At 36.6% G+C, this 12465-nt stretch overlaps 1 protein-coding gene and 1 pseudogene across 9 annotated transcripts in view; one reads left to right on the forward strand and one right to left on the reverse strand.

The window, feature by feature from the left end:
• The window catches only part of PALS2 (protein associated with LIN7 2, MAGUK p55 family member), a 218525-nt gene that overhangs the window by 155390 nt on the left and 50670 nt on the right, over positions 1-12465 (forward strand). For 8 of the 9 annotated variants that reach the window (XM_060020613.1, XM_060020614.1, XM_060020616.1 and 5 more), the window contains one exon: positions 11195-11313. In XM_060020613.1, coding sequence (XP_059876596.1) covers positions 11197-11313 — 117 coding nt within the window. In that variant the 5' untranslated portion in view covers positions 11195-11196. Of the gene's footprint in view, positions 1-11191; positions 11314-12465 lie in introns of all 9 variants that reach the window. The other variant, XM_060020612.1, reaches the window with a different exon arrangement.
• On the reverse strand, positions 6515-7643 carry LOC132431347 (protein C1orf43 homolog pseudogene; annotated as a pseudogene).

The raw sequence follows: 12465 nt of genomic DNA on the forward strand, positions 1-12465 counted from the left end.
CCCTTATTGCTTTTAATATTTTCTCTCTGCTTTTACTTTTTGTCAGTGTGATTACTATGTGTGTTGGCATGTTCGTTGTTGGGTCTATTGCCTGGGACCCTGCATTTCTTGGACTTGGATGACTTTTATTTCCCATGTTATGGAAGTTTTCAGCTATTATTTCTTCAAATATTTTCTTAGGTCCTTTCTCTCTCTCTTCTCATTCTGGGACCTCTATAATGTGAATGTTGGTGCATTCATTGTTTTCCCAACGGTCTCCTATACTGTCTTCCTTTCTTTTCATTGTTTTTTCTTTATTTTGTTCCATGGCAGTGATTTCCATCATTCTGTCTTCCAGCTCACTTATCTGTTCTTCTGCCTCAGTCACTCTGCTATTGATTCCTTCTAGTGTATTTTTCATTTCAGTTATTGTATTGTTCATCTCTGTTTGTTTTTTAGTTCTTCTAGGTCTTGTTAAACATTTCTCGTATCTTCTCAATCTGTGCCTTCATTCTTTTCCCAAGATCTTGGATCGTCTTCACTGTCATTACTCTGAATTCTTTTTTTTGGTGGATTGTCTATCTCTACTTCACTTAATTGTTCTTCTGGGGTTTTAGCTTATTCCATCATCTGGGACATATTCCCCTGCTGTCTAATTTTGTCTAACTTCTTGTGCTTGCAGTTTCCGTTCTGCAGCCTGCCGGATTGTAGTTCTTCTTGCTTCTGCTGTCTGCCTTCATCTAGTGGATGAGGCTTCTTCTCTCTTGTTGCCAGTACCCCAGGCTGTGAAGACTGACATGGGGCTCAAGACTTTCACTCCTGTGGGAGAACTTCCCTGGTATAATTATTTTCCAGTTCACGTGTTGCCCACCCGGTGGGTGGCCTGCCATCTTGTTGTTGCTTTGTCTTTGGATGTAGGGTATCTTTTTTGGTAGGTTCCAGAGGTTTTTTTTGTTTTTGTTTTTGTCAATGGTTGTTCAGCAGTTAGTTGTGATTTTGGTGTTTTTGTAAGAAGGGGTGAGCCTTCTACTCTGCTGTCTTGCTGGCAAGTCAATCCAAATTTCAATTTCAATCCAGTTTTCTGTACCATTTCCTGGAAATGTATTTAAAAAATTTTTTTCCTGCTGTATTGAAAATACATTAGAAGTAGTCCAAATGACTTAGATAATTCCTTTAAGTTTTTGCTTAAATATTTCCAAATGCACACAGAATAAGGTTTTGTTTTTCATTTTCTGAATCTGCAAATTATGCAGTATGGTTCTGTCAAAATAACTGTTATTCTATCTACAAAGTATAAGAGCAGAAATAATTTTTAACGTCTTATGAAAACTTAATTTACCTGTCATATTTTCATTGGGGATTTTAGTTCGTTGAATTAAATGGGAGTGAATATACCACACATGTGATTACAAAAGGATTTTTAATACTGAAGTAGACTCTAGTCCTATATTAAAAACAGTTCATTTAAGTACTTATAGTTCTAAAACTGGGGAGAAATGCTTTTGTAAAACAACTCTAGAAAGCTTTTGGAACAGAATATATGTGAGTAAATACCATTCATTTTATTAAATTTGTCTTCTTACTGATCTATATTGTAGAAAGTTAGAAATGTATTTATATGTAAGAAATTCTGTAAAAGCTTGCCATTTTAGTAGACTAAGCATTGAAAGATACCACTTCTATCTTTGTTGCTTGTTATACAATTTGTGGAAAGTTAATAGCTTTAAGATTACTGCTTTGTAAACCATACCACATTTCACTGATTCCAAGTATTATACAGACATTTTATTTATAAATAACAATATATAATTTGAAAACTAGTCTTCATTTTAGTAACAGAAATATGTTACATTTTTGTGACTGAAACTCTATTACTGAGGACTTGTGATGTACCAGACTGTGGGCTAGTTGCTGGGAATATAAGTTTGAATAAGACAGATAAGATTTCTGCACTCATCAGACCTAAGAGTTTAGAAAGAAAATCATACATTAAATAAATAACAAAATATTTAATTACAGGTTGATCAGAGTTATAAAGCATAGACTACTACAAAAGTGTATATTAGGAGAATTTATCCTAATTGGTGCCGCTAAGGACATAGAAATTCTGCTCCTGAAGGATGCGTATGAATTAGGTACACCAAGGTGGTGGTAAGTTGGGGGGAGGACTTTGCATCAGGACAGGGGAAGGATTGGTGTGGCTAAAGCTACAAAGGGTAGTGCAGATTGTTTAACCTAGTAGTGTATTTTAAAGGCTCACTGGCCATAAAATTTACATTTTAATTAATTCCTTGTAGGTGAGATACATATCACTCATAAGAAATCTGTATATATGTAGGAGGCTCTTGTATAGTCTGGGCAAGAAATGATGATGACTAGGACTCATGTTATTTGATTCCAGAAATATTTAGGAGGTAGAATCTACTGCTTCTTTGCTCCAAGTTAGTTTCTATTCCTACCACTTACATACTTACAAATATTTTTGCTATTTTTTGGTCTGTTTTTCTTCCTCTTTCGCCATTCTCTTTATGCTTGTGGGTTTTCTTTTTTTAACCTTTATTAATACTTTGCTGCTGTTTTAATAGAGATTCTAAAGGGAAAGACTGTAAACTCAAGTAGTCAATCTACCATATTTAACTGAACCCTACCTCCCACTGATTTGAAATGTCACCTTTTGCATATATTAACTCCTATTTAGTTATTCAAGATTTCTCTGTTGCTGTGCCAGTACTGCACCAGTTTAATTTATAGTGTTTTTATACTTAATAGCACAGGCACCTCCTCTACAGTTACGCTTTTTTCCAGACGTATTGGTTGGTTTTACGTATTTTCTCTTTCAAGTAAATTTTAGAAAAACATTACCCCAAAATCCTGTTGGGATTTCTTTTTTTTTTTTTCTTTCTTTTTTAATTTATATTTATTTTTGCCTGCATTGGGTCTTCATTACTGTGCACAGGCTTTCTCTAGTTGCAGTGAGTGGGGCTACTGTTCATTGCAGCGCCCGGGCTTCTCATTGTGGTGGCCTCTCTTGTTGCAGAGCATGGGCTCTAGGCCCACAGGCTTCAGTAGTTGTGGCTTGCAGGCTCAGTAGTTGTTGCTTGCAGGCTCTAGAGTGCAGGCTCAGTAGTTGTGGCGCACCGGCTTAGTTGCTCTGTGGCATGTGGGTTTTTCCTGGACCAGGGATCGAACCTATGTCCCCTGCATTGGCAGGCAGAATCTGAACCACTGTGCCACCAGGGAAGTCCCCACCCATTTTTTGATTGGGTGTTTTTTGGGTTTTTTTAATATATTGAGCTGCATGAGCTGTTTGTATATTTTGGAGATTAATCCTTTGTCAGTTGCTTCGTTTGCAAATATTTTCTCCCATTCTGAGGGTTGTCTTTTCATCGTGTTTATGGTTTCCTTTGCTGTGCAAAAGCTTTTAAGTTTAATTAGGTCCCTTTTTTTTTTCGTTACTCTAGGAGGTGGGTCAAAAAAGATCTTGCTGTGATTCATGTCATAGAGTGTTCTGGCTATGTTTTCTGCTAAGAGTTTTATAGTGTCTGGTCTCACATTTAGGTCTTTAATCCATTTTGAGTTTATTTTTGTGTATGGTGTTAGGAAGTGTTCTAATTTCATTCTTTTACATGTAGCTGTCCAGTTTTCCCAGCACCACTTATTGAAGAGACTGTCTTTTCTCCATTGTATATCCTTGCCTCCTTTGTCATAGATTAGTTGACCATAGGTGCGTGGGTTTATCTCTGGGCTTTCCATTGATCTGTTCCGTTGATCTATATTTCTGTTTTTGTGCCAGTATCATATTGTCTTGATTACTGTAGTTTTGTAGTATAGTCTGAAGTCAGCGAGTCTGATTCCTCTAGCTCCATTTTTTTCCCTCAAGATTGCTTTGGCTCTTCAGGGTCTTTTGTGTCTCCATACATATTTTAAGATTTTTTTGTTCTAGTTCTATAAAAAATGCCATTACTAATTTGATAAGGATTGCATTGAATCTGTAGATTGCTTTGGGGAGTATAGTCATTTTCACAATATTGATTCTTTTAATCCAAGAATATGGTATATTTCTCCATTTGTGTCATCTTTGATTTCTTCCATTAGAATCTTATAGGTTTCTGCATGCAGGTCTTTTTCCTCCTTAGTTAGGTTTATTCCTAGGTATTTTATTCTTTTTGTTGCAGTGGTAAATGGGATTGTTTCCTTAACTTCTCTTTCTGATCTTTCATTGTTAGTATATAGGAATGCAAGAGATTTCTGTGTATTAATTTTGTATTCTGTGACTTCACTAAGTTCATTGATTAGCTCTAGTAGTTTTCTGGTGGCATCTTTAGGATTTTCTATGTATAGTATCATGTCATGTGCAAACAGTGATAGTTTTACTTCTTCTTTTCCAATTTGGATTCCTTTGATTTCTTTTTCTTCTGATTGCCATGGCTAAGACTTCCAAAACTGTGTTGTATGATAGTGGTGAGAGTGGGCATCCTTGTCTTGTTCCTGATCTTAGAGGAAATGCTTTCAGTTTTTCACTATTGAGAATAATGTTTGCTGTGGGTTTGTCATACATGAGGCCTAATGTCTTTTTAAAATAGTAGATTTTTGAAAGCCTTTTTAATTTCTTCTATTATGATCTGTTTTAATTTCTACCTCTTCTTCCTAAATTTGAGTAATTGACATTTTCCTAGAAAATCTCTGCTCGACTGGATTTTACAGTAACGTTGTTCACTGTGTTTTCTTTTGAATCTTCTTCATGCCTGCAGTTATTTTCTCATTGCATTCCTAAGGTTATTTGTGTCTTCTCTTTTCTTAATCAGACTAGCCAAGTATCAGTCTCTTTTTATTGGACCTTTGAAACAGCCAGCAGGGATTGATCAAATCTATGGGTTTTTTTCTTTTTTCTTCTTGGATTAATTTCTGCTTTCTGTTTTAATTCTTTCTATTTTTGAATTTCCCATTACCTTGTAAATTTTGTTCTTTCATGATCCATAGCATGTTTCTCATACTTTGCCCTTTTCTAGTGGGAAAATTCTTTAGTTTGATCCCTGATATTCCCACCCCCAACCCACCCTATGATTTAATCTTTTTCTTTCTTTTGCTCTTTCTTTTCTTTTCTTTTATTCCCCTGGTAGATAGTAAGTCTGTTTCTTTGGCAGTTAATATTTATTTGTTGAATTTGGTGAGTTGCATTCACGCTTTTAGTATTCATGTGTAGTGATCCTTGATGTGTAGTGATCATATTTGTAATTGAAGGGCCTAGATTAAATATATTAAATTTTCTTCAGTTTAAATAGGAACCCCATTTGTATGTCATTGAATCTGGCTTCTGATTAAAGAGTCCATCCTCCTGTAATTAAGGAGGAGGAGTGAAACTTGTAGGAAACTTACCTTCTGAGTTTTGGGACTTTCCTTTCTTCCTGGAATCTCTTGAGTAAATTGGGACACTTCCCTGCTTCTCTGGCTCCAGCTCAACTTTGCAAGGTTCCCACTACAGAGAGCTTCCTGTTTCATATATTAAGCTTTCACATACAAGAGTTGCCTTGTGGTAATCCGTGTCTGAGTGGTTATTATAGATTTAGTTAATGTTTTTCTAATTAATTAATTAATTTTTTTGGCTACATTGGGTTTTCGCTGCTGCGCACGTGCTTTCTCTAGTTGCAGTGAGTGGGGCTACTTTTCACTGCAGTGCGCGGGCTTATTGTTGCAGTGGCTTCTCTTGTTGCAGAGCATGGGCTCTAGGCACACGGGCTTCAGTAGTTGTGGTTTGTGGGCTCAGTAGTTGTGGCTCGCAGGCTCTAGAGTGCAGGCTCAGTAGTTGTGGTACATGGGCTTTGTTGCTCCATGGCATGTGGGATCTTCCTGGACCCAGGCTCGAACCCGTGTCCCCTGCATTGGCAGGCGGATTCTTAAACACTGCGCCCAGGCAAGTCCCAGATTTAGTTTATGTTTTAATATTTTATGACGTTAATTCTCTCTCACTGCTCTTTGTTGTAATTTTCTCATATTTACTTTTTTCAAATGCTTTTAGGATAATTTAGTTAAAAAGAACTGTTGTATTTTTTTTGATAGTTAATGTTATTAGATAACTAATTTATAAGCCAGTGAGTTGGCCTGTGAGGGGCAATTATTTCTTCACCCTGTCCGATAACATCCCAATAAACGAGGGAGATTGGGATTATGCCAGGTGTTCGAACGTTATTAATTTTATTCATGACAGAGTATGGAGTAAAGGTGTTAGGGCAGATCCTTGCATGTCTGGGAAGTTATGCTGATGTTTGACATCCTGGTGTAACCGGAGCACCAGGGTGGGTTGTTCCACACTCACCCACCCCCTCACCTAACCTCCTCACCAGTTCCTGTCTGCTTTTCCCACCTGTCAACTCTGCGACTCCCTAAATCCAAATAGTTTCCATTCAAAAGGGGAAGATATGGAAAATAGCAAGTCCCTTCACCCCAGCTCTCACCTTTGGAATTAAATAGCCTGGAACAGGGCAAGTGAACTAAGTGAGGACTTTTTGACAGTAAACATTAAGAATAACATCTGAAATCAACTCCAGAAGAGTGCCACCAGGGGAAAATCAAGTCTTAGCACATGTTCTGAAACTGCCCGTAAGAAAGGGCTAGGGAGTGATCCTCTAGGTATGAGCTCTAAGAGCTCTGGACTCAAAGGGGCTTCAGCTAGCCCACTCTGGGCCTGCAGAACCAGATGACCTGTGGGCTGCCTGGCAAGCACACTGCAGTCTGTCTGTCTCTGTCTCCCATGAGGTCCTTCAGTTCCATCGCAGAGTACTCCCCAGTGTGTTATACAGTTGAACCTTGAACAGCAGCACCCACCCTCCACACAGTGGAAAATCCCCTTATGCTGTCTCCCCAGTTCCATGTTGGTAAATTCAGCCAACAGCAGATGATTAGTACTGTAGTACATGTTTACTGACAATAGTCCACACATACGTGGACCTGAGTAGTTCATATCCATGCTGTTCGAGGATCCACTGTAGTTGTCCTTAAAGCTCTTTGGTTTGAGGAAGTGATTGGCATGTTTACTCTTCTGACTGTAGAGGAGGTGTGTCACCTGATGGCTGTTGGGAGACGTCAGGAGACTGGGTTAGGTCTTTGGCTGCTGACGGAGGTGTTGCTGAGAGCTCCCACTTTGAACTTTGACCACAGGGCCAGCTCAGTCAGGGCCCCCTGTTAGCACAGGTACTCTCTCTGGACACAGACCCATGTCCCATGGCAGGCTGTCTCAGCCATCCAGCAGGGTATCGGTGAAGGGCTTGCAGACACCCTTGAAAGGATTACTAGTGTTTCGGAAGATCTAGCAGATAGGAGCCGAAAATCTTGCCCATTAAGGAATAGGGATGCCAGCCTTCAGCTCGAAGTGGGTTTTCAGAGGCGTAGATGGTGTCCATAAGTTTCATCCTATGCAGATAGTTGTAGCAATTCTGACTTCCTTGGGTTTCCAGCTGTTGCAGTCTTGGACCATCCTCCACAAGGAGTCAAGGTTTGTACTTGATATCCCAAAGTCTGGACAGTAGAATATCAGTCTCCTGTTTGAAGATTTTGGGGGCATGTGCCCCTCGGGGACATGAGGTCCCCTTCAAGATTTCATTGCAAAGCTCATGATTTACTTCTTCACAAAAATAAATGGCAGTAAAAATACCAGATTCCCGTGACCTTTACCAGCACAACATTCACTCCAGACTGGCCTCCCTAGCCTGTGTAGAGCTGCATCAGTTTACCCCACTGCCCTGCCTCCTCAGCCCAAGTTCCCTGGAGCTCCCCAGCCAGGCCATTTCCTTAGTGGAGGGAAGACCAAGCCAGACTTGGCCTGAAAACATGGTTATATAGGGGGTCTACTGTTTTTATTAAAACTCCATTAAGTATACCAATTAGTTTGGGAATGTTTGGCAACTTAATAATCTGGATTCCCTTTTCAGGACATGGAATATTGACAGACTTACTAGTTTATAATTAAATTTCATATACTAAAGAATCAGTAACAACTTACAGAGGTCTTCAAAATAACCAAGGGTATATTTCACAGTCTCTGCCACTTTTCTTCCCACTTAATTAAGCAGAGATATAAAAATTCAAACGCCACAAGAACCAATATAGAAGATACATTTAAAAAAAAATCTTCAGTACAACTGGAAATTTGAACACTAGCTATATATTTAATGATACTAAGGAATTACTGTTACTTTGTTAGGTGTGCTAACAGTGTTGTTACATTGTTTAAAAAGAGTCCTGATCTTGTAGACATAAACACTGAAATACGACCTCTGGGATTTGCCTCAAAGCTCTGTAGGTTAGAAAGTATATGGGGGTATGAAACAAAATTGGCCGTGAGTTGCTAATTGTTAGAGCTGATAATTGTTGGGTGTGTTATTGTCTCCGTTTGTGTATGTTTGGAATTTTCCGAAATAAAAATAAAGACATACATAGAATGTCAAAGGAAAGAAAAAAGTACTTATGAAAAGTAGAGTTAACTACGTTTATAGCCACAGGGTAAGAATACTTCTACAGATTGTTGATTCTGTTGTTCCCTGCCCAGAGTACACTTTGGACTTCAAGCAAAATTATGAAGTAAACTTTGCTTATATTCTTTATTTTCTAGTGTCTTCTTTCTTCATCTTACCTCAATATCAGTTTTCCTTCTGCTTGTTGTAAATGCACATTTTTCTCCTGTTTACCTCTTTACTTCCAAAATTGTCACTCATTTATACATACTGAGAAGGAGACCTAAAGATGAACCTGTTCCAATTAAAGTGCGAGAGAAAAATACTTGGGAGAGAGTTCAGGGTTAGAAGTCAGGGAATAGTTCTGATATTTGAGCATTTGGAAAAACTGATAGAAATGGGAGAAGTTTGTTGGAACATTTGGGAAAAAACTTGTAGGAGTCCTATATGAAAAGCACTAACTGTTGATTTTATTTTAAAAATTGCCAGTCTGGGGGCTTCCCTGGCTGTCCATTGGTTAAGACTGTGCACTTCCAGTGCAGGGGGTGCAGGTTCAATCCCTGGTCAGGGAGCTAAGATCCCATATGCTGCATGGGGTAGCCAAAACAAATAAAAATAAATAAAAATTGCCAGTGTGGAGATAGGGGGAAGTAAAAGCATCACACTAGTACTATTCTAACAAAAATAAATAATATATAAAATGGGTAAATTAAAAAGTAGCAATATTAGCACATTACCCAGAAATACAGCTGTGATTAAAAGAAACAACAAATTCAAAGTAGTTGCTTCTGTAGAATAGGATAAGTTGGGAAGGAGGCTGACGGCATGGAACAGAGAACTGCTGTATTTCATTATAAGCCACTTAGTAATACAATCTGACTTTTGACAGTGTTTTATTTTAATAAAAAATAAAAATATTAAAAACAAACTGCACTATTAGTAGACTTATTCTAAAGAAGCATCAAGGGAAAATAAAATTAATAAAACTAATCTGAATAAAATTAAGGCTATGATACTGAATGAAGTAGGGGTCTGGCTGTACCTTCTTCATATGCATATCCAGTTGTCGCAAATTCATTTTTGAAAAGACTGTTCTTTCTTCCTTTGAATTGTCTTGCCACTTGTTGAAAATCTAATGACCGTAAAGTGGATTTATTTATGGACTCTCAGTTATATGTCTTTATGCTAGTACCACACAGTCTTGATTACTGTTGCTTTTTAGTCAGTTTTGAAGTAAGTGTGAGTCTTCCAGCTTTGTTCTTTTTGAAGATTGTTTGGCTATACTGGGTTCATTGCATTTCCCACATGAATTTTTCTATCAGCTTATATAACAGTTTCTACCAGAAAGGGCGAGGGGAGCTGAGATATTAATAGGGATTGCATTAAACCTGTAGATCAATTTGAGAAATATTGCCATCTTAACAACAGTAAGTCTTCTATAGAATCCATGAATATGGGTATCTTTTTATTTATTTAAGTCTTCTTTAATTCTTTCAATGATGTTTTATAGTTTCACTGTAAAAATCTTACAGTTCTTTTGTTACATTTATTTCTAATGATTTTTATTGTTTTAATGCTATTGTAAAAGGAATGGTTTTCTTAATTTCATTTTCAGATTGTTCATTGCTAGTGTATAGAAATACAATTCATTTTTGTATTTTGATCTTCTATCTTGCAACCCTACTGAACTCATTTATTTAGTTCTAATAAATCTTTTGTATATATTCCTTAGGATTTTCTATATAGGAGGTCATGTCATCTGCAAAAAGAGATAGTTTTACTTATTCATTTTTCATCTGGATGCCTTTTATTTCTTTTTGTTGCCTAACTGCCATGGCTAGACCCTCCAGTACAGTGTTGAGTAGAAATGGCAAGAGTAGAAATCCTTGCCTTGTTCCTGATCTATGGGAAAGCATCCAGTCTTTCACCATTAAGTATGATGTTAGCTATGGGTTTTTCATAGATGCCCTTGAGGAAATGGAAATTTCCTTCTATTCCTAGTTGAATGTTTTTTATCATGAAAGGTATTTGATTTTGTCAAATGCTTTCTCTGTGCCTATTGAGATACCATGTGGTTTTGTTTTATTAATACAGTGTATTACACTGATTGATTATCATATGTTGATAAACCACCCTTGCACTCCTGGGATAAATTGTACTTGGTCATTGTGTACAATCCTTTTCATTTGTTGCTGGATTCAGTTTGCTAGTGTTTTATTAAAGATTTTTGCCTCTGTACTTGTAAAAGATATTGGCTGTAGTCTTCTTGTGATGTCTTCGTCTGGATTTAGTATCAGGATCTCACAGAATGGTTGGGAAGCGTTCCTTCCTCTTCTACTTTTTTTTGGAAGACTTTGTGAAGTAATGGTTTTAGTTCTTGAATTCACTGGTGAATTCATCTGGTTCTGGGCTTGCTGGAAGTTTCTTGATTAATCTTTTTTTATTGCTCTATTACAATTTTATATTTCTTCTTGAGTAATGTTTTTAAATTTGAAAAATAAAAAACAAGTATAAGGTTCTAAGTATGCCTTATATAGTCTGGTAAACCCCAAATTGCATGTAAAAACCTATCCTCCTGCTAATTCATGGAAAGTGCATTTGAAATTTCTACTATTCAACCATTCAGTTCTTTAAATGTGACTTTTCAAAAGAGTGTTAATTGATAATGTCTTTTTACTTGAATTATTTTATAGTTGTATTTTGTAATAGCTTGGAATTTAAGGTTTGCTTTTTTTTTTTTTTTTTTACTATTGCTTTTATCTCAGCAGCAATGCAGCAAGTGTTGGATAACCTTACGGAGCTGCCCTCATCTACAGGAGCAGAAGAAATAGACCTAATTTTCCTCAAGGGGATAATGGAGAATCCTATTGTAAAATCACTTGCTAAGGTATATTGGTTTATTCATAAGATAACTAAATTATTTTTTTAATTGTTTTTACAGAGGTCTTTTCAGATTACTGTTTTAGAACCTGGTTAATATACCTTAGGCTTTGTTAGCAAATAATAACAGTTAACAGCTAATGAGATCTTACTGTACACAGAAGTTAGACCACTTTTGCCTTTTCTATGCTGACTTTAAAGTTTTAGGGAAATAATAACTGAACAGTCGTATTATAACGGAGGTCTGTGGAAAAGATTCTCATCGTGTCTCCATTTTCAACAACAAGGTACTGACTTTCTTCTTTTACATTGGACCATGTACCTGTTTTTTCATTTCAGTTCTTGACTTCCTATATATAGTACTTTTTGAAATCTTGTTTTTTCTTGGTAACCCTGACATTTTGAGTCTGTTTCCATAATCAACTCTTTAGTAATCTTTTTAACTCATCCATAAATATACTTTCACAACCATTTTTTGGCCCAGTTTATTTCAATTATACTATTTCCCTGTAATAATTTTTGTAAATGTCACTAAAGCTTAGTGTATTAACTATTTCACAACCGTGCTCTTCCATTCTTCAGATGATTCTTGCTTTCAAGAACCTGTGCCATATACCCTCTCTGACTTTTTCTTTTCTTCCCTTTTATTTCTCTTACAAGACTCAATATAGTTCCCTTTGCTATACAGTAGGACCTTATCGTTTATGTCTCTGACCTTTTCTTCATGTAACCATCTTGTCATTCCTAAAATGTTGATTTCACCCTCTCCTGTGATCATTTTTTAGCCATAGTCTCTTACTTGTCTTCTTCTAAGAGTTCTGAAAAATCATACTTTTTACAAAGTGTTCTATTAGTAGGAGTGAGTTAATGATGCAGATTCTTCATTTTATTCATCAGTGTAATCATTCTAAGGTCATATGACATAAAAGCTTTGGTTTCTAAGTAGAAACTTATCCACTTGCAGATCACCCAACTAGAATTTTTATTTTAGTCATTTTTGATTGTAGTCTTTTAAAATTTTGTTAGATATTCCTTTAATAATAATATATAGGATATGATTTTCCTTCAGGTACAAGCTTCTTGTCACAAATATCAGTCACTATACTGTGTTGAGATAAAGTAATAGTTTCAGGGTCTGTTGAAATAAGTAAGGGCTGTT

This window comes from Delphinus delphis, chromosome 9, assembly GCF_949987515.2.
Source record: "Delphinus delphis chromosome 9, mDelDel1.2, whole genome shotgun sequence".
NCBI lineage: Eukaryota > Metazoa > Chordata > Mammalia > Artiodactyla > Delphinidae > Delphinus > Delphinus delphis.